This window comes from Candida tropicalis, assembly GCF_000006335.3.
Source record: "Candida tropicalis MYA-3404 genomic scaffold supercont3.7, whole genome shotgun sequence".
NCBI lineage: Eukaryota > Fungi > Ascomycota > Pichiomycetes > Serinales > Debaryomycetaceae > Candida > Candida tropicalis.
Window position 1 is genome coordinate 470,854 of NW_003020059.1, and position 25,670 is coordinate 496,523.

Genomic DNA, 25,670 nt, shown 5'->3' on the forward strand with positions numbered 1-25,670 from the left:
GTGGTTAAGCATACTTTAGTTTTACTGGATAGAATAGTCAACAATGGCCAATTCCAAATATGAATATGTTAAATTGTTTGAGAAAGAGAATTACTTATTACCAGACACATACATAATAATCCGTGTTGATGGGAAGGGATTTCACAAGTTTTCTCAGTTTTATCAATTTGAGAAACCCAATGATTTGAAAGCACTTCAAGTTATGAATAAAGCTGCTGAGAAGATTATGCAAAAGTATAGTGATATAATGCTAGCATATGGAGATTCTGATGAATATTCATTTTTATTGCGCAAGAATTGTGATTTATATGAAAGAAGAGAGATGAAACTTACTACTTTATTTGCATCATTGATGTCTACATTTTATATGCATTTCTGGCAACAAATATTTCCAGACAAACCATTGGTTATAGATCATTTACCAACATTTGATGCACGAGCAGTGTTGTATCCTAGTTTCAAACATATTCGAGATTATTTTAGTTGGAGACAGGTTGATTGTCATATTAATAATTTATACAACACTTCGTTTTGGAGTCTAGTATTAAAATTAAACATGACACCACAAGAAGCAGAACAGAAACTAATGGGTACCGTTTCTTCAGATAAAAATGAAATTTTATTCAAAGAATGTGGTATAAACTATAATAACGAATTGGAAATATTTAAAAAAGGAACTATTTTTGTAAGAGAATTTGAAAACTATGAAGTACAAATTGAAACTGGATTATCATCACGACAAAAGCAAAGATTAGAAAAGAAAAGAAAGAAGGCACAGGTTAAGGAATATCATGTTGATATAATAAATGACAATTCATGGTGGGAAACAAGACCATGGTTAGAAGAATAAGTAGTGACTCAAAAAAAAAAATAGACGAATAAATGCATTTGCAATAAAGTTTATCCTTTTTTGCTTATCTCTGAGTAATGGGTAGATATCAATGTAGATCCCTACCAGAGTGCCATATAGTCATCTGTTCGGCATTGAAGAATGTGGGAAATGAGAAACGCGCGGCATAGAAACAAAAAAAAATCATCATGAGAAAATTTTTCATGATCAATTCTATCACATTTGTATTGATTATTGATATACACCTCAGATTGCATTTATCATGTCATCTAACGCTGTTATTTCAGAAGATGAATTAGTCTCATTATTCAGCAAAGCTGGATTTGAAGACAAGAAAGCAAAAGAAATTGTTAAAAATAAGAAAGTTGCCCTGTCATTATACAATATCTTAGATAAGAATACTGAAGGCAATGATGACAAAAAATTGGCATTATTACATCAATTAGCCATTCACGAAAGTAAAAATGGTGTTGTTCCAAACCATGACATTATTATTGACAGTATTCGTAAAGGTGACTTGAAAACTACTTTACAAGTTACTGAAGGTATCAAATATTTACAAAACAATGAAGCTCCTATTGATAAGGAAAAATTCAACGAAGCCACTGGTGTTGGTATTGAAATTACCACTGAAGAAGCTAAAGCTGAAATTGCTAAATATCTTGACTCTATCAAATCTGACTTGGAAACCAAGAGATACTCAATCTTAGCCAAAGTTTTGGTTGAACTTAAGAATCAACCAACATTGAAATGGGCTCCACCACAAATCTTTAAACCAATTTTGGATGAAGAATTTTTAGCCAGATTAGGACCAAAGGATGAAAGAGACAACATGAAAAAGAAGGAAAAGAAACCAAAAACAGCCGCCAAAGCCACTTCTAATGCAGCTGCCAAAAAGAATATCTTTGATGAACCAGAAAAATCAATGTTTGCTGAAGGTTTCCTTGGGGCATTGCATAAACCAGGTGAAGAACCACAAAAGTACCCTGAATTATTGGAAGAACACAGAAAGTTCATCAATGGTAAAGTTCTTACTCGTTTCCCACCAGAACCAAATGGTTTCTTGCACATTGGACACTCAAAAGCTATCATGGTTAACTTTGGATATGCTCAATATAATGGTGGTAAATGTTACTTGAGATTTGATGATACCAACCCAGAAGCTGAAGAAGAAGTTTACTTTAATTCTATTAAAGAAATGGTTTCCTGGTTAGGTTACAAACCTTGGAAGATTACTTATTCTTCTGATTACTTTGATCAATTGTATGAATTGGCTATTCAATTAATCAAAGCCGACAGAGCCTATATTTGTCACTGTACTCCAGAAGAAGTCAAGGTTTCTCGTGGGTTGAAAGAAGACGGTACCTTGGGTGGTGACAGAGTTGCTTGTAAACACAGATCACAATCAATTGAACATAACTTGCGTGAATTTGAAGCCATGAAGGATGGTAAATATGCTGTTGGAGAAGCCACTTTAAGAATGAAACAAGATTTAGAATCTCCATCTCCACAAATGTGGGATTTGGTTGCTTACCGTGTTTTGAATACTCCACATCACCGTACTGGTGACAAATGGAAGATTTATCCAACTTATGATTTCACTCATTGTTTGGTTGATTCTTTTGAAAACATCACTCATTCTTTATGTACCACTGAATTTGTTTTGTCCAGAGAATCTTATGAATGGTTGTGTGATGCTTTACATGTTTATAGACCAGCACAACGTGAATATGGTAGATTGAACTTGACTGGTACTATTATGTCCAAGAGAAAGATTGCCAAATTGGTTAATGAAGGATATGTTAGAGGATGGGATGATCCAAGATTGTACACTTTGGAAGGTATCAAAAGAAGAGGTGTTCCACCAGGTGCTATTTTGTCATTCATCAATACTTTAGGTGTCACTACTGCTACTACAAACATTCAATCTGTCAGATTTGAAAGCGCAGTTCGTAACTATCTTGACCAAACCACTCCTAGATTATTGATGGTATTAAACCCTGTCGAAGTTGTCATTGATAATGTTGATGAAGATTTCAGTTTGGATGTTGAAATCCCATTCCAACCAGGTAAAGATGAAAAATTAATGGGTTCTCGTAAATTGACCTTTTCCAAACATTTCTACATTGATGCTAGTGATGTTCGTGATGAACCAGCTGACAAAGAATTTTACAGATTGGCTCCTGGCCAACCGGTTGGTTTAATTAAAGTTCCATTCAACATTAGTTACAAATCCATTGAAGAAAAAGATGGTAAAAAGATTGTTCATGTTAACTATGATGAAGGTATTAAAGCCAAACCAAGAACATATATCCACTGGGTTCCTAAGAAATCTGCTGTTCCTGTTAAGGAAGTTAGAATCTACAACCAATTGTTTAATAGTGAAAACCCATCAGCTCATCCAGATGGTTACTTGAAGGATATTAATCCAGATAGTGAAGAAGTTTTATCTAACGCTGTTATTGAAGAAAATATCAAGGAAATCATTACTAAATCTCCAATGAATGTTGAAATTCCAAACAGTGAATTCAACATTAAAGAAAATGCAGGAAACAATACCGTCAGATTCCAAGCTTTGAGAGAAGGTTATTTCTGTTTGGATAAAGATTCTAAAGATGATTCTTTGATCATCAACAGAATCGTCAGTTTGAAGGAAGATGCCGCTAAGAACTAAGTATAGTATAAGTAAATAGATCTAAAGATACAAATATTAATTGTTCAAGTTAGCTAAATTTAGTAATGACCAGAATTCGTTGTATATTATCTCTTGAAATGTTAGTAATAACAATAATAAAAAATAAAACTCTAACTGATAAAAATGAAATAAAAAATGGTGAAATTAAATAGCAGAAACAAGATCATCAAAGAAAAGCAAAACAAAAACAACAAAAACACAACGAAATAGAAATTCCACTAATTAACCTCTGCAAAATTGTTAGAACGGTAGTAAATCTAACTATCTCCATTTGTTTATGAATTCAAAAACAACGGGATCAAAAGTAGATAAAGGATCATCAGTTTCATTTTTATTAATTTCCTTTTTATTACCAACATGAGAATCCCTATAATGACGAAGATAATGACCTAAAACAGAACTTCTTGAAGTACAATTAACTTCAAGAATTTGCCAACAACAAGTACATAACACCCCTTCTCTTTCTAAAATATGAGCATTTGTTTTACGTTTCTTCTTTTCGGGTTCATCATATTCACCTTTTTTAAATTTATATCTACCATAAAATTTTGGATCGGGTACTGAATTTCCATTAGTTAAAATTCCATGTTTATAAGCTAAATGATTACCATATGAAGAATTTTTTAAACCAAAAAATTCAATCTTTTCACAATAAGGACATAATCCTGCTCTTGTTGTATTATCTGGTTTACCAGATTTATCCAATTTAGTTAAAATATATTGTGCTTCATATGAAGTTTTTTTAAAATTCGGATTTGGTGTAATTTCATATTCTCCATTAAAATGTTTCTTTGGTAATTCATCTAAACAATCTCTAATATATAAAGTTCTTTGAACACGACATGTTATTGAACAATTAATTGGTGAAATTAATTTTTCATTTAAAATCATACATTGATATGCATTAGGAATATTTGAAGATTGGTTAGATAATTGAGATGAATATTCATAATCTGGTCTTGATACAATATCCAATAATGAAAAATTCAATTGAGAATTTTTATAAAATGTTCTATTATCTAATTTTCTCTTCCGTGGTGATTTAGTACCATCAGCTGGTGAGTTTGAAGTAGAATTTGTATTTGTATTAGATTTAGATAACAGATTATTGTTTGAGTTTAAATTGGACACTGAATTAATGGGTAAACTTAATGATAATTGCAGTTGATTTTCAGATTTATTTGAATCCACTGATGATGATCTTTTATTAATTAAATATGGTATTTGAGTTTTAGAAGAATGGAAATATGGATCAAGACTTTGCAGTTGTGGAATAGTTTCCAAGACATTATTGGAAAGAATATTCTGTTCTTGTGATGGTAGTGCTTGTTGAATTTGTTCTTCAGTAATTGATTCTGTTTGTTGTTCTTTAAGTATTGGTATATCAGACAATGATTTCCATTCATCAATTTCTTTACAAGTTGCTTCAAAAATCTCAAGAACTTCTTCATGAGTTAATTCTCTTTCATGTTGGTTATTATTATTATTATTATTGTTGTTGTTATTATTGTTGCTGTTATACTGAACAGCACCTTCTATTGGTTCCAAAAGTGAATTGGTAGATTCCATTACAAATTTTATATATCCATTCATATATGACTTTGGATAAATGGTTTCATTATTGTTTTCCATTTGTGCAATTATATTATTTGTATTTTCAAAATCTCCCATTAAATTTGATACCGAACCAACAGAATCATCTGAATATTCGTGCAAAATATGTAAAATTTCATCTTGAAGTGCTTGTGAATCAATTGACATATTATTTGAAGTATCATGATCATTTGGTCTTCGAAGTTCATTTTCAACTAAATCAAATGGAATTTCCAATATTGAACGACTTAAATTCATTTGGGGGAATAATTCTTCAGGAAATGAAATATCCAATAAATTATCAATTGGAAATGTCATTACTGATTGTTGAGGAACCATATTGTTAAGAAAAATATTATCAACAACACTTCCTCTCCTTCTTCCTTCGTGATTAATTCTTTATACTGCAAAACAAGTATGCAAAATCCTTTTTCTTTCAAAATTATCAACAAGGAACAAAACAATTTTTTAAACTATATATATTTGCTTATAAAATCAATGATTAATCAATGAAATGTTGTAAACTGAGTTCTTCTTCAATGAAAAAGTTTGTTCTTTTTTGGAGATGTAGATTTCAGAACCCCTTCAGAATATACCAATATGAAAAAAAGGTCTTAGGAAACTTTTGTAACAATATAAACCTATTATGATATATGGTCTTTTTTTTTCTTCTTAATTTTCAAAAAAGTATATAATTATGAAATGGGTCTGGAAATTTTTGGTGTTTGATTCTATTTGTAATTATTGTTCTTCAAAAAGGATTTGTTTTGTTTTGTTTTGAAGTATTCTTTTTTTTTGTTAGTACGCTTATAGTAGTTTTTATTATTTGACACAGGTATTTTTTTGCAGTTTCAATTAGCATAACAAATTACACTATAGAAATAGAATGATTTATTTGACATATAAGCATTGAGGTCATATTTTGACAAGTCATCAAATTGCACAAAGAATTGACTGCAAAATCTTGTTATGTTTCAAGTATTTGTAGTTTACGAACAATTGTATATTGCAAAACATATCTATTTACAAAAGCTATCACTCTTACTATTTCCATTCCTCTAGAGCAACAATCATCTAGGTCTATTATTATGTGCCTTCGTTCTAACCACTTGCAACCACAAAGATAGGTGTATCTTAAATGTTCGGTTTTTATTGCGCATAACAGATTTCTTATTTTTTCGCAATCAAAACAAAATCACAAAAATGGTTACAAAGACAAATAAAGTGTGTGTGTGCATTAATTAATTATTACGTAATATTTACATACTACAAATAAACCAAAAAAAAAAAGGAAAACAAAGATTATGATGATGAACAGTGAAGATTAATGAAACAAAACAAATGAATATAATAAAATAAACGGGATAAGAAACAACGACAAGTAACCAAAGTAAACTAAATTGAAACTTCTTTTTTAAAAAAATTTTCAGGTGGAAAATAAATAATAATTTAAAACAAAACAAAACAAAACAAAAAAATCACTATCATCATATTCTTCATTCGAATACTAAAAGAAAATCAAAAAAATGGGTCGGGGACGGGTATAAACATAATGCTCGAGATTTGTTCATATATTATCTCTCTCGTTCTCTTGTATTAAACATCTTCTGGTTTAGCTCTTTTGACTCTAAAGAATCTAAACTTTGAAGCATCTGATCCTGGTTCGCCAACATGGTCTCGAGGTTCATATTCACCTCTTTGAAAACTACTAGTTTCTTTAGGATATCCATTGGTACTTTCAGGTACACCATTAGCACCATTATTACTATTGAAACGTCTTCTTCTTGATCTACGAGCAAATACCAAGGCTACAATCAAACTAACAAATGATATAATTAAAGTAGCAACAGATGCCCATAAAATACCAAAAGCTGCTGCTCCTATAGTTGTATGGAAACCAGCACGATTCCATTGATGTCTTCCTTTAACATGTGCGGCTGTGATTACACTTGCTGCTGTGATATCAAATAATAAAGCAATTGCTGTACAAACCACACCAAGGATACCACCAAAACTAAAACAAATATTCAATGGAGTGAAGAATAATGCAACTACTGTGAAGAACAACGCAACAAGAGTGAATGCCCAACCACAACGAGATAAATAGAAATAAGTATCCCTATCACTAATGAAATTTTCAGGAATACCACTATCTCTACCAAAATTATCTTCTGGAGAATAAGGGAATCCAGCTTTTGATTTTTCACAATTAGCATTTCTATTATTAACATTTTCACAAAGTCTATAGAATGTCCATCTTGTAGTTGAAAAAGGAACCCCAGTCAAGCCGGAAGTATCGGTTTGAGACCAATAGAAACGGCCCAAGATTGAAGATGTTCCTGCACCATTGATAACTGTAAGGATTAATAGCAATGTTGAACCCAAAAGGAAAAATATAGGGATAATTGTTAATGCTCTCATTATGGGTGTAATAATAATACGACAATTAACTCAAGGAATAGTTCTGGAATATCAAGTAGATACTTTAAATAGAAAAAGCAAATTGTAAATATAAAACAAATTGGAGAGTTTTCTTTCCAAAACAATTAAAATAGAACCAAAAGAAAACTGAATTGAAAAAAAAGGACTTTCCAAAATTAAGGAAAGAAAGAAAGAAAGTGAAAGTTATATTTTTACAAAATTATCTATCAGAGCAAAATAAGAGTTTTCAAATATTTTTTTTTTTTTTTTTTTTGAACACAATTAGTGGCAGTGACAGTGGCAGTGGGAGATTATTTTCTGACCACTTTCAATTGACTATCATTATCATCTTCTTCTTCTTGGTCGAGGAATGTAGGGTTATGTACAAACGAGTGAAGTTTAAACTAAAAAGTCAGTAAGCCAAGAACTAAAGACAATAATAAAAAAATTCAATCTTGTCGTTGATGATGAATTTTTTAATCATCATAATCATGCGCAAGGCTTCTCTCTCTCTCTCTCCCCCCCGTTGAATTATATATCTGCATATACCATTGCTATTGTCATTCTCTAAGTAAGAATATACTAGAATCTACACTAATTGCTATTCTACTTGTTACTTTTCTTCAAGTGGTTTAGAATTTACTAAAAACGGAGAGATCACACAACACCCATTCATGATTGCTCTTTCTATGAAATAAGCCCTTTTCATCAAACCAACAAACAAACAAAAAAAGTATCCCAGAATTGACTCGAGACGGTTTCTTCGAACCAATTTATATATAAATAAAACATATTTACCATGATCGTTAATACTTGCTAATCGCTGTAAATAACAATTGTCAGCCTCATGTTTCATCCTTATCATTATTTGGAAGTATGGTCAATTGGAATGACTTTTTTTACATTATTATCCCTTAATAATTTTCTATTTTGCTTTTTGTTGCCCCCTTTTTCACTTGTATTATTAATAGCCGCACCACATTGTGTTGATTGCCGTTTAAGGAAATAATATGTGTCCTTCACTTCTATAACTTATTCTCTGTAATATCAACATGAAAGTGGGGATCGAATGATTTACTCATACTGAAATTCATTTTATTATTATTATTATTATTCCTCTTTGTCAATCCAATAGAACAGAATAACGTCTAAGGGAATATTGCTTGCTGTATTGATTCTTAATTATTTAATTATTTATTAGTTATTCATGCACTTTTATGAAATTAATTGCATGATCAGAAGAACCAACAACAACTGTTTCTAGTAATTATGTATCTATTAGTGACCATATTCTGAAATTACATGAGAATTTTTTGTTCTTAGAAAATCGCAATCGAATCAAATGTAATTTAATTTACTGTACCCGTAATCTAATTTAAAATAAATAGTCAACAATCAGGGCGCTTTACTAACCAGAAGACAATTAAAATCCTGCTTCTTTACAAAATTTTGTAGTTCTGATACATTTCAATTTGTTTTATTTTTTCCCTTCAAATTTATCCTTGTCCGGTTTTTTTTTTTTGTATTATTATTAATACCGAAACTTAAATATTCATCCGTTTCTAATCTTCCCATTGCTTCCAATTCATTGACATTAAAAGAAAATACATTAATGATATTCAATTAGTATATGTCCCAACAACAAGGAGGAATAATAATACGATAACTAATTAGAAAAATAGTCCTTGCTTTCATTATTATTATTATTAATCATAAAATCAACAAAATCCGAATAAACAACCCTCAGAAGCATCTCAATTAATCATTGATTTGTATCTACCGGAATAACCAACGAAATTAAGATTTTACCAAAACTATGTTTAAATCATTTACTTCCAAGGGTTCAAAGTCATTGACTTCCTCGAGTGAATCTGGACCACTGCTAGACAATTCTCGTCCTAAATCTCAGGTTCTTGCTTCCCCAATATATACTGCATTCTCCTTTGATGAAAATCCAATTGAAAATATGCCGGTGATCGGAGTTCAATATTCTAAAACTTCATCGAAACCAATTTATGAAGGTGCAAACGGTATTATTTTCAAAGGAACCGATGCGTCTCATACTGAATCATTGGTTTTAAAACGTGTCAAGAAAAAGACAGACCAAACTTTGCCAGATTATAAAAGGGAAGTCTTGCGTGAATATAACAACATGAAAATGTGTAGCCATAAAAATATCATCCCCGTGATTGATCTTTGTGCAATTTCGGAAACCACCGATATGGCATTGATTTTACCATATTATCCAAAGGGTGATTTGTTGGATTATCTATCCAAATTAAGAAGATTCAAAATCGAACTATCAGCAAGTATGAAGGATGCTATTTTCAAGCAGATTTTAAAAGGTATCAGTTACCTTCATCGTAAAGGAATTGTTCATCGTGATTTAAAACCTGAAAACTTCATGATTGATTCCGACGGGGTGTTAAAAATATCCGATTTTGGATATAGTTTGAATATCACTTCCGATTCTTACAAAGAACACTTGAAGGCTAATCCTCATGAGTTGTATTGCGGAACAAACAGTTTCAAAGCACCGGAATTATTTCAAATTGAACATCAAATCAAGGAAGATAAATTCAACTATGATGAATATTTTCAAGAGTCCGCAGAAAAATTCAAATACCTTGATTATTGGGCCTTGGGAATCATATATTTCACAATTTTTTTAATGAAATGTCCATGGAGTACAGCAAGTAATCTGGATATGGCATTTAATAATTATAAGAAACATTTCCCGAATTTGCCATCTAAAATGAGTCAAGTATTGGTTGATTTAAATAGCAAGAATAATTCGTTTACATCAAATCCAGCATTGGCATTATTTAAAAGTTTGCATTATGATTCGAGGGAATCCATTCTAGGGTTATTAAATCCTCAAGCAGATAAGAGATCAACTCCAGATGATTTACTAAACACCAATTGGTTATCTCAAGTTTATGCTGATCCTAAAGAATTAGTCAAATTATTGAAATGAGTTGACAAATCGATATAAATATTCAAGATCCGTATCATGGCTGATTCGGGAAATAGACCCTTCGTCAATGGAGTTTCTAAAAGTCAGAGCTTCAACATAATGTAAACCAATTCCTGGCACACTTGAATGTAAAGTTTGAGTACCAACAGATTTATATTTCTTGGTTTTCTTGCTGTTGGTTGATGTATTATTGGACGTGGTTGTAATGGTAGCTGCTGCTACAGGACCATGTTTTGAATGCAGAGTTTTGGTGTGGTTGATTTGTTTTTTAGGAACTTCTTCTTGAAAGTAACTTGGAGGATAATTATTATTGTGAGTATTCACTTTTCTTTTAGTCATCTTTCTAATTGAAGTTGTCAAGAGTATAGATGGTCGTCAAAAGGGAATCGTGAAACAACAACAATAATAAAGTTTAGAAATAAGGAAAGAAGAAGAAAAAAAAATTACATGTCTTCTTTTTTTTTTTTTTTAGGTTTTGATTTTACAACCAATTGGCAACACCAAAGGAGAGGGGGGCAGTGGTTAAAATTGTAGTGATAATCTTGTTATAGTTTAGAGTAGTTTATAGTTTTATGTTAGATACGAATAAAACGCTGTTAGTTTGAAAGAATGATATTATTGATACAACTTGGCTGTGTATCTTTGACTGGAATCATATCTGTAGAATATCAACAGAACTATCAAAAGCTGATCTTTTTAATTTTTATATATCCTTCTAGGAATAGAAAACATATATTAAATAAAAACAATAGATAATAAAAATAGGTAAAAACAAACAATTTATAACAAGAATGACAACAGTAATACAAATAATGATAATAAAAAACTGAAATAGATAAACAAAATATTAGAATAATAATGAACATTAGAAAATATCATCAATAGATTTAGCAAAGGAAAATAATGACAAGTCTGAATGAAATGTACCACTTGATAGAATATTGTAGCAAAATGAAGGAACTAATGATATAAACCAAATAGCACAATTGAAGATGAATATTGAATAAAAATAGAAATAATATATATAAAAAAATACAGGGTTTAATAAAATGAAATGAATAACCAATACATAAAAAAAAGAATGTTTCAAAAAAATAAAGGAGAATAATTATTTTTGATGATAGTTCAGGTATCCATAGTTTCCTCCTTGTGATTGTTGAGCAGGTTGTTGTTGATTTTGAGCTTGGGAAGACCCGTTTGGTAATGGGTTTGTAGATGTTCTCCTTGGATTTCCTGGTCCTCTAACACCCAATGGATTCTTTGAAAAAGACAATCTAATGCCTCCTTTGCCATTTCCACCATTAGGTCTTGGCAATGCACTTCCATACAACTCTGCCAATGCTCTAGTTGCATGTGCAACATCTTCAAATTCAACAAAACACATTGGACCATGGTTATGACTGGTTGACCCAGATCCGTTTGTAGACGATTGGTTTTTGGTTCTAAAAGAAAGTCTTCTGAACCCTTTTTGTGGGGAAAACAAAGTACGAAGTTCTGCCTCGGTGGCATCTGGAGGCAAATTACCAACATATAATGTGTTACAAGGAGGATTTTGATCAGCCGGATTAGCAGGTGGTGGTACTCTAGCCAACAATGACAAATCAGGAATGTCTTTCGAAGTAGTAGAGTTTCTATGAGAAGGTGGACTAGTAGTGGATTGTTGTGTTGGGGTAGATGTAGACGTTGACTTGGGTTGTGGTTGTTGTTGTTGAAGGACAGTCGAGGAAGATGGCGGTGACACATGGTGAATATTATTCGGTTGATTATGCAGCTGTGATTGGGGATGAGTTTGCTTCTCTTGTGATTGGTCCTGAAGTTGTTGTGGTTGCAAAATTTTCTGCTGTTCTTGTGGGAGCTGATGTTGTTGAGGTGGTTGTTGCAGTTGCTGTTGTTGCGGTGGTTGTTGTTGTTGTTGTTGCTGTTGATGCTCTGGATGTTGTAATGCATTTCTTATACCAGCTGCAGTTGGACCCTGTTGTGAAACTTGTGGGTTTGCTTGCTCTGATGTCATCGTATGTAAAGCAGGTGCAGTATTGAAAAATGCAGAGGATGCTCTGCGACGATCTGTTGGTTGATTTGATCCATTCAACCCATTTGAAGGATTATTCCAATCAATACTTGAATTGACACCAGGGGTTTGTGGATTGGATGACAACAAAGGAATACCTGTATTGGTATGGGTAGGGTCCCAAGAATCTCTAACCAAATTTTCATATTCTCTAGCATCATTTTGAGACTCCATTAATAAAATGGATTTGCCACTTAATTCAGATAAATCCATAGGTGTAGGTCCCGTGGATGGTGGTCCAGAACTTAGACGATGATGAAGCATAGGTGGACCCTGTGCTTGCAGGTGAGGCATAGATGGTTGCGGAATCTGTTGTTGCTGTTGGTTCTGGTTTGGTCCTTGCTGTTGCTGTTGCTGTTGTTGCTGCTGCTGCTGTTGTTGTTGTTGCTGATGTTGTTGTTGTTGTTCATGAGAAAATGGATCACTAAACACAAATCTGGAACGTGGGTTTCCAATAGATTGTCTTTTGGGAAGCATGTCAAAAGTATTACTTGGATTTGGGCCCGAACTTCCATTTCCAATAGAACTGTTTGAATTTTGATGATGCAATTGTTGATGAGTAATGCTTGGTGGAGAAATATTAGATGCAGATGATGTAGATAACCTTAATGAATTAAATGCAGCTTGAGTCGAAGACATGGTAGTCGGTGAACTTGTTAGTGTGTTACTTTCATATTCCACCTTGATTGGAGGATAATCATTCCCAAATATATATTTGCCGTCGAGTAATTTTCCAGTTGTAATACAAGTATTGATGTTTTTAAACACTGCGTATATGCAAAAATCCTTCATTTCGATACTCAACATCTCGTCAATGACTAATGAAAAAATCAATGCTGCTTCTCTTCTAGTTAAGTCGGATGGCAAATTACTGACTTTTAATAAACCTGTGGAAGTTGCAGAGTGTATCTGTTGATGTTGTTGTTGCTGGTTATTGCTAAACGAATTGGTTATGACATGTTGTGGTGGCGGTGGAGGTCCTTGTATATGAGTTGGAGGGGGACCATTTGATTGAGGTATATTATGAAACTGTGACATTTTTACTCTTCTCCTTACACTGTATCCTAGTAATGATTTCTAAACGTATTAATGGGTAACTACTATATGAAAAAGATGAAAAGAAAAGAAAAAATTATTAAAATGTAAACACGTTCCAATTGATGAAGGAACTCTTTAACGAGTTATAATTAGTGGTAGTAATAGTTGGATGCTGGTAGTTTTTCTTTAAGGGATGTTGATTTATATTATGATAATCTTTATTGCAATGATAATAATTGATGATAACTTTGATTGAAATTGATTGAAAATTATTGTTATTCTATTATTCAATTGTTTTTTTTTTTTTTTTTTTTTTTTTGATACTTGGAGGAGGTGTCTATGCGAACAAAAAAAAAAAGGAAAGGGGAATTAAAAAAAAGAGAGTCTGAAGTTTTTTTTTTTTTTTTTTTGCTGTCTAAATGAGTGTGTGCACTGTAAATTGTCTTAGTTTGTAAATTTGTGTGTGAGTGTGCATGTGCGTGCACCTGTACAAAAATTGTGCGTGTAAATGCGTCAAGGTGTGATTAAGTTTTATGGAGACAACCAAACAAAACTGAAAAAGAAATCCAAGCAAATTTATAATAAAAACAACAACAACAACAAAAAGAAAACGATTTTTACAGTGGGACAAAATTTTAATTCTTATTCCTTATGCTTAAAACAAAACAAAACAAAATGATGAAATTTTATCTTTTCTTTTCGGCTTAAACCCACCGTGAAAATTGGTTTTCTTATTCTATCAATTCATTAAACAAAAACATTGCATTGAAAACAAAAAAACAAAAAAAAGAAGTCTAAAATTTGAATAACTCCAATAGTACTCAGTTTTGTGTCGGTTGTATAATTAAAAAAAAAAAAATCCCAGGTAGTGCACAAACTGAGAATACAACAAAATTGTGTCAACTGCACCCAGTACAAGAAAGAATATGCGTGCTTATTGAACAAAATTGGGCAGGGCACACACCATGGGATACTTAAAATTTAGCATACAATAAAGAAGATTATGAAAGTCAATGTGATTATGTACTAGAATACTACACTATTTGCAAAGCCGAGTTGATCCTTAAGCTTTTGCATCTAAGTGCTATCCCTCTTGTTTTGAATTTTTATTTTATTTCATTTTGATCATGACATCGGATTAAAAAGTTTAGTTCGGGATAACCAATTGGACAGTAGCTTGTAATTTTTATTTACTGTAATGCCTGTAATACCCGACAAATTCTATTGTTTCTTTCATATTATTATATTCTTATTGTTCACTAGGTAAAAGCCACAGAGGAAGACAAAGACAGGAGACACCATGAAGACTTAGTTTGACAGATGTGTAAATCAGAATTGCAAGTCACGGTGAAGAACTTCTTGTCCTTCGCTTTAACTTTTCATGGCTTAAATTGCCAACTAATCGTTTATGAACTTGTTTATATTTCACATAGACTACATTAGTCATCTATATCAAAACCCAACTAACAATTCACCTCAAACATTAATTTGTGAACAAAAGCAAGAAAATAAAAGTTAACCTCATTTGTTTGTTTTTATTAGATTAAAAACTTTATTTCATTTAGAGATAAATTTTAACAAGCTTTATGAAACCTTTTTATGAAATTGTTGAATTTTATCTTTGTTTAGATAATTCTACAAACCGAATTGATTTGAATTTAACCAAAAATGGATCATAAAAGAATGGAAGGATAGGTGAAGCATCCTTTGAATCTAATTTCTGTTCTCATTGGATTCTCAATAGACGTAAAAGTATGATGTATTGACATGTTTCCTGTTTCTAACATTTCCAGTCACTACATGTTGGATATTATATCAATAGACCCAATGAATGATATATAACCTTAAAAAGCGGGAAACCGATCAAACTTATTCTATCATGGATAAGGTTATGTTGGTGTCTGGAATGACAACACCAGTATTACTCATTTCAATGCCGGTTCATATATTTTGCCATTACAGTGAGCACTTCTAGGTGGTATACATTTCCTATTCAGTATACAATTGTATGTGTAATCTATTCTTATTAGCGACAGCCCAGGGCAGATGATTTTTAGCAACCTGTTGGCAACAACAACAAAAAGAATCGCGGTCGTGTAGAAAAAAAAAACACTATGACGAACAGAAGGGGAAAAAAAATTACACACAAACAAAAAAACGTAAACCAACCTTACAACTACTGTCAATCACATTACATTCTTAATGACTGAAGATACATTAGATAAACAAACATATGTCAGCAATTCCAGTTTACAATATTTACTACAGGAGTTAGTACCGACTTCAATTCGTGTCTCTCATAAACTACTTGATCCAACCGTGTCGACATTCGATGAAGAAACTGAACAAACAAGGATAGATCGACAACTTTCTAGCATCAAAGATGATTTCCCAGGAACTGTCAACATTCTCGATTCTGAATTGACAGATAGTGATGAAGTTTCCATTAGAGTGGAAACGTATGGATATAATTTAGGATTAAAAATCGCAGAAGTGTTGTTATACAAGAGTTCTGGAAGTAAAGTGGTTGATATTTTAGATATAATGAAATTTGTGTGTCGAGATGCTTGGAGATGTTTATATAATAAGCAAATGGATAATTTAAGAACAAATCATAGAGGTACTTTTGTATTAGTGGATAATAATTTTAAATTGATTTCTCAATTGAATAGTTCAAAAGGTATGCAAGATACTTTAGCTAAATCAAAGGTTTATTTATGGTTTCCATGTGGAGTTATACGAGGAATATTGATGAGTTTTGGTATAGAATCTAATGTCACTGCAGAAATAACCCAATTTCCTGCAGTTGTATTCAATATTCAAACTGGCATTAATAATTAAATAGAGTCATTTAAAAATTTTTTTTTCTTCATTTTTTTGGTTTTGGTTTTTAGTTTCGCCCGTGGACTGAATGATTGATTAGTTTGTTCGTTCAACACTTTTCCTCTCGCCAGGTGAATGATTTTTTTTTTTTCTCTTTTCCCCACTGATAATTCATTATCGCCCATTTAGTTTCTTTTGCAGTAGCATTACCCCCAAAACAACAACAACATGTCTAGTGAGCCACCAAAGATTTTAAGAATTAAAAGAAAGAGACATCAAGATCCATTGCAAGCTTTAATCCTTGAGGATAGACGAAATGTCAAGCGTTCAAAACCATCATCACCAACTGCATCACCTAAATTATCACCAATTGCCACACCAAGAAGAATAACATCTAAAGAGAATCTTAATTATGTATTTAAACTAGCTAGAACTGATGAGTCAGATAAAGTTAATGCTAATGATGCATCTATTATTCAAACAATTATTGCTGAATCCCAAAGAGGTTCGATTGATGAAAGTCCCTTTCCTGAAAATAATCATCAAAAGAGAAATTTCATTATTCCAAAACATCAAACTGAAGAAGATATACAAATTCCTAATGAATTATCAGATATGGTTGATAGTTTTCTAACTTTGGAACATGATGATGGTAAAAAGAAAAGGAAATTAAGAGGTGGGAAAAATAGAAGAGCAAGTAATGATTCATCTTCAGGAACTTCAATGAACAGAAATCAATTACTAAATAGTGAAGAAGTAGAAGAATCTCAGTATGTTTATGATGTTTATCAATTAAGTGAAAGTGAACCATTAACAACTGCAAATCATCCACTGTCACAAATTGGATATATTCGATTTTTTGAAGATGATAACGATCAAAGTTTATTAATAAATGAAGAAGAAGACGAAAATAGACCAAGTGTTTTAACAGATGATGAAGATTCAAATGCGGAATCTTTCTATCAGAATGATTATCCAAGTGATGAAGATGATGGTGGGTTAATTGTACAAGATGATATGTTAAATAATGATGATATTATTAATGGTAATAATGACGAAGAAGATGATGATGATGAAGGTTACGTTCCTCATGATGGAGTAGGTTTCACGGGAGATGACGAATATTATGATTATGAAGAATTGGAAAATTTGGATAATGAGGATTACTATTATGAAGGTAATGCTGGCGATGATGAAGGAGAAAGGGATTTTAAAAGAAATAAATTCTTTGCATCCGATACAGCAGACCCAATGGCTATACATCGAGATAAAGTGTTTGGCAAATTAGAAAGAATGATAAACGACTCTAAATAATGTATATATATATATATACAAGATTATTCTATGAAAAGAAATATTTACTATTTAATACATTTGTGATATCTAAATTCCCCTTTGGAGGAACATCTAGAATTACAACTGGAACAAACATTGCTACTCTATTTCTACGAAGTTTAGGAACTTCTGGTGATAATACGTTCAGATAATGATAAGTCTTTGTTGAAACTGTATGATACACCTCTGGTTTATATTCGTGATATAATTTCCTCATTATATGTTCTTCTCCTTGTTCGGTCATTTCTCTTAATTCAAGTGCCAATTTATGAACTTTCATTCGTTCTGGATATTTCTTACGTATTTCTTTTATTTTTGTTGCTAATTCGGGATAGCTATCCGGGTCAAATTCCACTAATTGATAAGATCCTTTAACTTGTGCAATAAATTCTTGTTTAACATATTCCAAATAATCAAATGAATATAATTCAACAAATTTCTCTCGTAATATTCTAGATAATTGATCAACATGAACAGGATGAGTCCAATAAGAATCATGAATTGCACTAAATGTAATTCCTTGTTTATTGGCTTCTTCACAGGTCATAAACATATGAGATGCGTCTAATGAATGAATAAAATTAGGCGCAATTGCTAATTCATGTTTATATCTATCCATAGGATAAAGTTTGTTCCAATTACGAATAGTAAGTTCTTCCATCGGCCCCAGTGACATTTTATGTTTGATTTGACGATATATTTGAATAACAGGAAATCCACTTGGTGCAGTCCAGCTCATAGGTGTATAACTCACTGACCTTTTAAAAATATTTTCATATAATTTAGTGTCCTTTTCTTGTACATAATCAAGAAGTTTAACATTATATGCAGTTAATATTCTTTTGGTGTTTTGTAATAGCCATGTTTCTATCTGTTTTGCATGCCCAAATAATTCATCAATTGATTCAAGAACTTTCCTGGCAAGATACATCGTATGATTTAGTTTAAAAGTTGACAACCTTGCTAATGTCTCTTGATCAAATGTGTTTATTTCTGGATTAGTACGATGCTCATCAAGTATCTCCTTAATGGTTGACTTGATTTGTGCACTTGCTCCTGCTAATGTCACACCATATACCGTTGTCATCACTGGTCGTTTCACTAATTTTCGACAAAGAATTTTTAAATAAAATTTTGCAAGGTCGATTGTTTCCTCAGGTAACTTGGCATCCTTGATATCCTTTTCAATCTTACCCCTAACCACCTTCATAACTTCAATATAAACATCTTGCTTGGAATCACCAACGCCAATTAAATTCACAGCTCTGCCTCCGTTTTCATCCGCGGCTAATGCAGCATAATGTTGTAATCCATTACATGAACCATCTTGATGTATAGGAAGTCGTGATAAATAATCTTCAATATTATTTCCTGATTCTTGGAAATCCAAAATATTCTTAATTTCAAAACAAACAGATAAAGCACAGAATGGTTTATCTGCTTTCATCCACCATCTGGATCCATCCAAAGGATTCATTGCCGAATCTATGATGTTTTGCTTGTTTTCTTCATAGAATTCCTCACAATTTTTAATGCCAAACAACGAAGCAAGTTGATATTTCACCCAATAAAACCCATTTTCCCCTAATGGTTGACTTTTCCAGAACAAGAACAAAGATCTTGTCAAATCTGATCCATAATGAGTCAATGGAGAGAACGTATACACTCTTCCTCTAAAATCAAGCATATAACAATGATATAATAAATCTCCATTCTTACCAAATGCATTAGCAACTTTATTGGTTATCTCAATCGATGTTCTTAAATTTTTCAATTCTCTTCTTTCTTTTGAAGGTAAGTTCAGATCGGGTATGATCGCCGGTATTTCAAGAAACCCATTTGGATAATTTATAACCTTATTAAATACATCCAACATTTGTGGATTAATTGCCCAAGGAGTATTTCCAATTTGATCAAGACAATTATATGCACTATCTAATTGTCCACGAACTCCAGCTTTTTCTAAAAGTTTTTTATGTACAGTATCTGTAGTTGCAATTAATCTTGTTTGGTAATTCAAATATCCACCATTTTGAGAATTTGTCCATGGTTTTGGTGGACATAATAAAGGTAAATATCGAAAATAAGTCCCCGTTGTAAATGTCTCTAATTTTGATTCTAAATAGGGGTGAATATCTATCGTGTATACAGCATAACCTATTCTACTGTCATATTCTTTAGCAATAAAAAATGCTGGATATTTGTTACTTCCATCATTGATCTTGAATTCCGGAGGAATGGTTCTATTCTGTAATTTCATAGTATTCTGAAACTTCTCCTGCTCTTCTTCTGAAATAAAAATTTTACAGTTTTCAACAATAATATTAATGAAAACTTCTGTCAACTTGTTGTATGAATCATCTGTTATATACTTAAATATTGTGGAATTCTTCTTTGATGATCCTCCCTGTTGTGATAATATACTGGGATATGAATATCTCATTTTTTGAAGAATAACTTGTAGTCGATTATTATCACCTGTTCCTAATAATGATTGTACAACATAACTAGCAATAGATTCAACACTAACAGTTTCCAAAAAAGGTTTGAAATATTGCAAAGTTTTCTCATCATCTGATACTGGTATTTTAATACTTAATAATTTATTGGTATGATCACTTATTAATGCTATCCATTCAGATAATAAATCACTTTCTGAATGAACAAATCCAAAAGATCTTTGAAATTCTTTAGATGCCTTCAGTGAAGCATGAACAATTCTATTAGTAAAACTTTCAATTGATATTTCTTTCACTTTATTAAATTGTAAATATTCATTCATGAACTTCTCTGCTTCCTCTTTTGGTAAAGTTTCATAAAATTGAAATAATCTCGTTTTAATTTCTTTATTATTCCATTTGAATTTATTATCTGAAATATAATTACAAATCCCATCATAATCAATCCCTCCATATTTATCTAAATATGAATCAATAGGAACATTGAAATTTTTAAGTTCTTTATCCATGTTCGTTGTCACTGAAACTAATTTTATATTTTTAATTTGACAAATTTCAACTAAATACTTCCTCAACTCTTCCTCTTCAGTACTTAGATATAACTTTTGAACATCTATCTTGAATGAATTTAATACAGTTATGAAATATTCCATTATTGGGATAGTAAACATTGAAGTCAGTTTGGATTTTTTAGAAACAGAATACGTATGTATGATCGATTTCAATATACTCATTTCAATATCTTCTTGTTCAGGTAACACTTCATCAAATCTACTTAAAATATTCTGATACTCTTCAACATTTTGTCGTAGTAGATTTATTGGTTTAAAAGTACCTGAATTTAAATAATTCTCCAATATAATTTTCAAGCAATCAAAATAAAATTCAATAGAGATATTTCTTGATTTATTAATAATCAGTTTTAATGCATTTTTAGAAATTTCAGATAATAAAACTGATGCTAATTCAAGATCTTGTGTTTTAATACTTTGATAAAATTTAGTAAGTTGAACATGACTTGATCTAGGTAATGTCTTGGGTATATCATTAGCAATGTCAAATATTGAAGTTGTAAATTGAGTTGGTGGCTGAGTAAGTGAAACCCTGGTAGAATAGTGACCTCGTAGTATATATGAAAGCCTTCTGGGTAGTTTAAATGATTTCATCCTGACATCATATACATCACTAAAGATGGAATAAGTATAAGATGCCTTCGTTCATTTTTATTTTTCGTTAGACGCTGATTCCTCTTCGCACGATGCCTGTCGGTTTCGCTACAGATACTGATGAACAGTTTACTACGATTGATGCTATTCCTGATGGATATGCTTACATTCTAAGAGAGATAGATATTATCATGTCTTATAGCATATAATTTACCCCAATTTTTCCATCAATGACTCATATCTTATTTGTTCCTTAACCGGAGAAATTTTTTTTGTCCCATTATACACACACATTTCTCAACTAGGCAAATCGCGCTTAATTTTTTAGTGGATTTTTTGGTTATCAAAAAATTTTTCAATCAACGTCCAAAAAAAAAAGCTCTTCTTTCTCCTCCTCCTTCTCGTCAATACTGTTTTCAAACTTATCATCGATTGTATTTCTTCCCAATGAGTATATCAAAATATAGTATTAGATTCTTGTCTGATAAAGCTACAAGATTTGTTCCAAAATCAGGTGTTTACCCAAAAGGTTATGCCGTGGGTGGTATTCATTGTGGGGTTAAAAAAGATGGTAAATCATTAGATTTAGCAATTTTACAAAATACATTTAATAAAGAAGCTTCAACTGCTGGTGTATTCACTCAAAATAAATTTAAAGCTGCACCTGTTCAAGTTTCAATGAGAATATTAAAACAAAAATCAGGTTCGGGTATTAATTCATTTGTAATTAATAGTGGTAATGCAAATGCAGTTACTGGAAGTAAAGGTATGAAAGATGCTGAAGAAATGGTTACTGTTACTGATTCTGTATTGGAAAATCCTAAAGATTCCACTTTAGTTATGTCAACTGGTGTAATTGGAAATAATTTACCAATTGATAATATTTTAACTGGAATTCCAAAATTATCATTAAATCATTTAGGTAATACTCATCAACATTGGATTGACTGTGCAACTGCCATTTGTACTACTGATACATTTCCAAAATTAGTAACTAAGCAATTCAATCTTGGAAATGATACTTATACTTTAGCCGGGTTATGTAAAGGTGCAGGTATGATTTGTCCCAACATGGCTACATTATTAGGATTCTTCGTTACTGATGCTCCAGTTTCACCAAATGCATTACAACAAATTTTAAGGTATGCAGTTGATAGATCTTTCAATAGTATTACTGTTGATGGAGATATGTCAACAAATGATACTATTGTTGCTATGGCTAATGGTGCCGCAGGTGGTGAATTAATTGATAATACATCTTCAAGCGCCGAGAGATTTTCTGCTTTACAAACTGAAATTGTTGATTTTGCTCAACAGTTGGCACAATTGGTAGTTAGAGATGGTGAAGGTGCTACTAAATTCATTACTCTTAAAGTTAATGATGCATTATCTTATAAAGATGCTAAATCTATTGCTTCAAGTATTGCCAATTCTTCACTTTTTAAAACAGCAATGTATGGTAAAGATGCCAATTGGGGACGTATCTTGTGTGCCATTGGATATGCTGATGTTTCTACTGATCAATCTGTCATTCCAAATAAAACCAGTGTTAAATTTGTTCCAGTTGATGGAAGTGAACCCATTAAAATTATTTGGTTAATGGTGAACCTGAAAAAGTTGACGAAGATAGAGCTTCAGAAATATTACAAGATGAAGATTTGGTAATTGAAGTTGATTTAGGTACTGGTGGTGGACAAAGTGCTAGTTTCTGGACCTGTGATTTATCTCATGAATACGTTACTATTAATGGTGACTATAGATCGTAATTGTTTGGTAATATAGGCAAAAAAAAAAAGAAAATGACACAATCTATATAGTATTATCCTTAAGAAAATCATCAATAATTGCAAATGCTTCTTTAACTGTAGATTCTTTTTCTAGTAGTAATGAATGACCTGAATTTTCAAACATAACAATTTTCTTACATTTTATGGGTAATCCTTCAATGAATTGCTTCAGTGCTAAGGAGCTAACAATTTCATCATTTTGAGATTGTAAAATCAACATTCTAGCATTTGTTGAATATGTAGGTGCAGAGTTCAATAGCCGTTTCCCCCTATGGAACATATCTGCAATTATTCGGATTGAAGACGATGGTATGCATAAATCATCATTAAACATTTCTAATTGTTTTTCTTTGTTGGTTGTTACTTTTCTATAATTTTCAAGGGACTTGGCTTCACTATATTTGAAGCTAGGGAAAATATAAGCTATTATATCCAAAAGTAGTGTAACTAACATTGATGGTGCAGTTTTAGGATTATGTCGAATATAAGGTCCAGAAGCAATAACTGCCGCAATATTGTTCCGGCATTTCCCTTTCTGAAGATAATCAAGTACAACAGCACCTCCCATAGAATGTCCCAAAAGATGTACTTTTTGACCTTTACTTTTCTTCTCTAAAATACAATTAACCATAAAGTCAAGATCATCAATATAACATTCACTGTTCGTATACTTACCTTTAGTTTTACCACATTCTCGTTGATCATAAGCAAAACAGTGAAACCCCATTGACGATAGCACTTTCGCTGTGTCTTTATACATTAAGATATGTTCACTCCATCCATGAACAATAATCACTACTCCTCTGTAGTTAACTTTTGGTGACTCTGTATAGGTGAATGTGTGGAATTTACAACTATCATGTTCCAAATAACTTTCTTCAAATATACTCATTCCAACGCAGTTATGCTAACGGTTGCCACGGGTGTAATAAAGACACAAGGCGTCACCAAAACAGGTTTATAAAAAAAAAATACAAGGCGTCACCGGGACTAGTTTAAGAAAAGGAAATAAAAAACTAAACCAAAAAAAAAAAAGGAAAAAAGAAAAAATGAAGGGACTTGTACATCTCTCTCTATATATATTTATATAGCCAAAGTTGCATCTTTTGAAGTATAAGGTACAAGTACAACGTGAAGGATTCATGGTGGAATATTTTTTTTTCTCTCTTTTCATTATGAATTTCACGGTTTAACTTATGCACTGCTGGCTCAGATCGGAAAACATCACCCGCGGACGCAAGCGACACTCCCCGAATGCAACTCGTTTTAAATCCGAAACTAGCAACCACAAATTTTGGCAAAAGCCCATTCTACACTTTTGTGTCTTGGAGTTATTCCTTGTTTGATAATAACACCACCTTGTTGGTACGACTATCACTTATCCTACTAGCTGTACTATCAACGTGTAGCAGTTCAGTTGCCGTAGTCGCAGATACATTATTAGACCCATTCAATGAAAAATTTGTCATTGATGAAACACTACTAGCTACTTTTGAAAGCTTTGCCTTGAATTCAACCATACTTTTATCAATACCACAAATTTTTCTTGTTAACTCTACAATTGGCCAAGGAAATGCCCGGAAAATTGGTATCACTTTCCCGTACAAAGGCAATTTGATTTCTCCCCGTCGTCCTTGTTCTATTGCATTTACTACATAAGATGCAACAAATTTCGGGTCTAGTTCTGGTGCAAGTATAGTTGATGGAGTCTTAACACCTTGAAACATTCCTGTTTTCAACTGACCTGGACAAACTAATAAGGTTTTAATGCCATGGGGATTCAATGATGGAGATCCCAATTCATACGTCAATGATTCATGCAACGCAATCAATCCCGATTTGGAAGCACCATATGCACTTAGTCTTGCTGGTGACATGTACCCCAACACCGAAGCAATAGTTATTATATATCCACGATTTTTCAAAATCATATCTGGAAGAAATGCCTTAATGGTATAAAAACTTGATAATAAATTGACTTGAATAGTCTTTTCAATTTCAAGATATGATAAATCTAATACTGTTTTCCCAGTAGCAATACCAGCATTATTAATTAGTACAGTAACAACTCCAATTTCTCGTTGAACCATTTTTTGTGTTTGCAAAATCTGTTGTCTATCACTTACATCACATTGATAATAAGCAACCCCGGGGACTTTTTCTGGTTCAGATGGGATTTTGATATCAAATACTACTACATTTGCCTTTTTATATTTCAACTGTAGAACAAGTTGTTTTCCTAATCCACTAGCACCTCCTGTGATTAATACAATGTCACATCTTGGTTCAAAAACTGTACCAATAATTAAATCTGAAAAGTATCTAAATTTCTGATTGAGCCAGTATACAAAGTCAATTAATAAATTAATAACAAGAAACATCTCTAATAAGTCTGATATTTATATATATATATAGTTTGCAATGAGGACAACTGTTGAATGGTAAGGGAGTGGTGGAA

General features: G+C 31.9%; 12 protein-coding genes across 12 annotated transcripts; 6 read left to right on the forward strand and 6 right to left on the reverse strand. All coding sequences in view use genetic code 12, as the record gives it.

Annotated features, from left to right (window-relative positions):
• Positions 1 to 43: 43 nt before the first annotated feature.
• On the forward strand, positions 44 to 850 carry THG1 (tRNA guanylyltransferase; the record flags this gene model as incomplete). Its single annotated transcript, XM_002550695.1, has 1 exon — positions 44 to 850. The coding sequence occupies one exon, from the start codon at positions 44 to 46 to the stop codon at positions 848 to 850; it is 807 nt and encodes a 268-aa protein (XP_002550741.1).
• A 262-nt stretch (positions 851 to 1,112) lies between these two features.
• On the forward strand, positions 1,113 to 3,524 carry GLN4 (glutamine--tRNA ligase; the record flags this gene model as incomplete). Its single annotated transcript, XM_002550696.1, has 1 exon — positions 1,113 to 3,524. The coding sequence occupies one exon, from the start codon at positions 1,113 to 1,115 to the stop codon at positions 3,522 to 3,524; it is 2,412 nt and encodes an 803-aa protein (XP_002550742.1).
• Positions 3,525 to 3,806: 282 nt separating this feature from the next.
• On the reverse strand, positions 3,807 to 5,477 carry CTRG_05041 (uncharacterized protein; the record flags this gene model as incomplete). The annotated part of the gene is made up of 1 exon (XM_002550697.1): positions 3,807 to 5,477. The coding sequence occupies one exon, from the start codon at positions 5,475 to 5,477 to the stop codon at positions 3,807 to 3,809; it is 1,671 nt and encodes a 556-aa protein (XP_002550743.1).
• A 1,257-nt stretch (positions 5,478 to 6,734) lies between these two features.
• On the reverse strand, positions 6,735 to 7,559 carry FMP45 (Fmp45p; the record flags this gene model as incomplete). The annotated part of the gene is made up of 1 exon (XM_002550698.1): positions 6,735 to 7,559. The coding sequence occupies one exon, from the start codon at positions 7,557 to 7,559 to the stop codon at positions 6,735 to 6,737; it is 825 nt and encodes a 274-aa protein (XP_002550744.1).
• A 1,816-nt stretch (positions 7,560 to 9,375) lies between these two features.
• CTRG_05043 (uncharacterized protein) lies at positions 9,376 to 10,536 on the forward strand (the record flags this gene model as incomplete). Its single annotated transcript, XM_002550699.1, has 1 exon — positions 9,376 to 10,536. One exon carries the CDS (start codon positions 9,376 to 9,378, stop codon positions 10,534 to 10,536), a length of 1,161 nt encoding a protein of 386 aa, XP_002550745.1.
• A 1,108-nt stretch (positions 10,537 to 11,644) lies between these two features.
• On the reverse strand, positions 11,645 to 13,642 carry WHI3 (mRNA-binding protein; the record flags this gene model as incomplete). Its single annotated transcript, XM_002550700.1, has 1 exon — positions 11,645 to 13,642. One exon carries the CDS (start codon positions 13,640 to 13,642, stop codon positions 11,645 to 11,647), a length of 1,998 nt encoding a protein of 665 aa, XP_002550746.1.
• A 2,202-nt stretch (positions 13,643 to 15,844) lies between these two features.
• TRS33 (Trs33p) lies at positions 15,845 to 16,483 on the forward strand (the record flags this gene model as incomplete). Its single annotated transcript, XM_002550701.1, has 1 exon — positions 15,845 to 16,483. One exon carries the CDS (start codon positions 15,845 to 15,847, stop codon positions 16,481 to 16,483), a length of 639 nt encoding a protein of 212 aa, XP_002550747.1.
• Positions 16,484 to 16,693: 210 nt separating this feature from the next.
• On the forward strand, positions 16,694 to 17,779 carry CTRG_05046 (uncharacterized protein; the record flags this gene model as incomplete). The annotated part of the gene is made up of 1 exon (XM_002550702.1): positions 16,694 to 17,779. The coding sequence occupies one exon, from the start codon at positions 16,694 to 16,696 to the stop codon at positions 17,777 to 17,779; it is 1,086 nt and encodes a 361-aa protein (XP_002550748.1).
• A 28-nt stretch (positions 17,780 to 17,807) lies between these two features.
• CTRG_05047 (uncharacterized protein) lies at positions 17,808 to 21,425 on the reverse strand (the record flags this gene model as incomplete). The annotated part of the gene is made up of 1 exon (XM_002550703.1): positions 17,808 to 21,425. One exon carries the CDS (start codon positions 21,423 to 21,425, stop codon positions 17,808 to 17,810), a length of 3,618 nt encoding a protein of 1,205 aa, XP_002550749.1.
• Positions 21,426 to 21,872: 447 nt separating this feature from the next.
• Positions 21,873 to 23,090, forward strand: ECM42 (glutamate N-acetyltransferase; the record flags this gene model as incomplete). The annotated part of the gene is made up of 1 exon (XM_002550704.1): positions 21,873 to 23,090. One exon carries the CDS (start codon positions 21,873 to 21,875, stop codon positions 23,088 to 23,090), a length of 1,218 nt encoding a protein of 405 aa, XP_002550750.1.
• A 144-nt stretch (positions 23,091 to 23,234) lies between these two features.
• CTRG_05049 (uncharacterized protein) lies at positions 23,235 to 24,104 on the reverse strand (the record flags this gene model as incomplete). Its single annotated transcript, XM_002550705.1, has 1 exon — positions 23,235 to 24,104. One exon carries the CDS (start codon positions 24,102 to 24,104, stop codon positions 23,235 to 23,237), a length of 870 nt encoding a protein of 289 aa, XP_002550751.1.
• A 439-nt stretch (positions 24,105 to 24,543) lies between these two features.
• On the reverse strand, positions 24,544 to 25,593 carry CTRG_05050 (short-chain dehydrogenase/reductase; the record flags this gene model as incomplete). The annotated part of the gene is made up of 1 exon (XM_002550706.1): positions 24,544 to 25,593. One exon carries the CDS (start codon positions 25,591 to 25,593, stop codon positions 24,544 to 24,546), a length of 1,050 nt encoding a protein of 349 aa, XP_002550752.1.
• Positions 25,594 to 25,670: the final 77 nt, after the last annotated feature.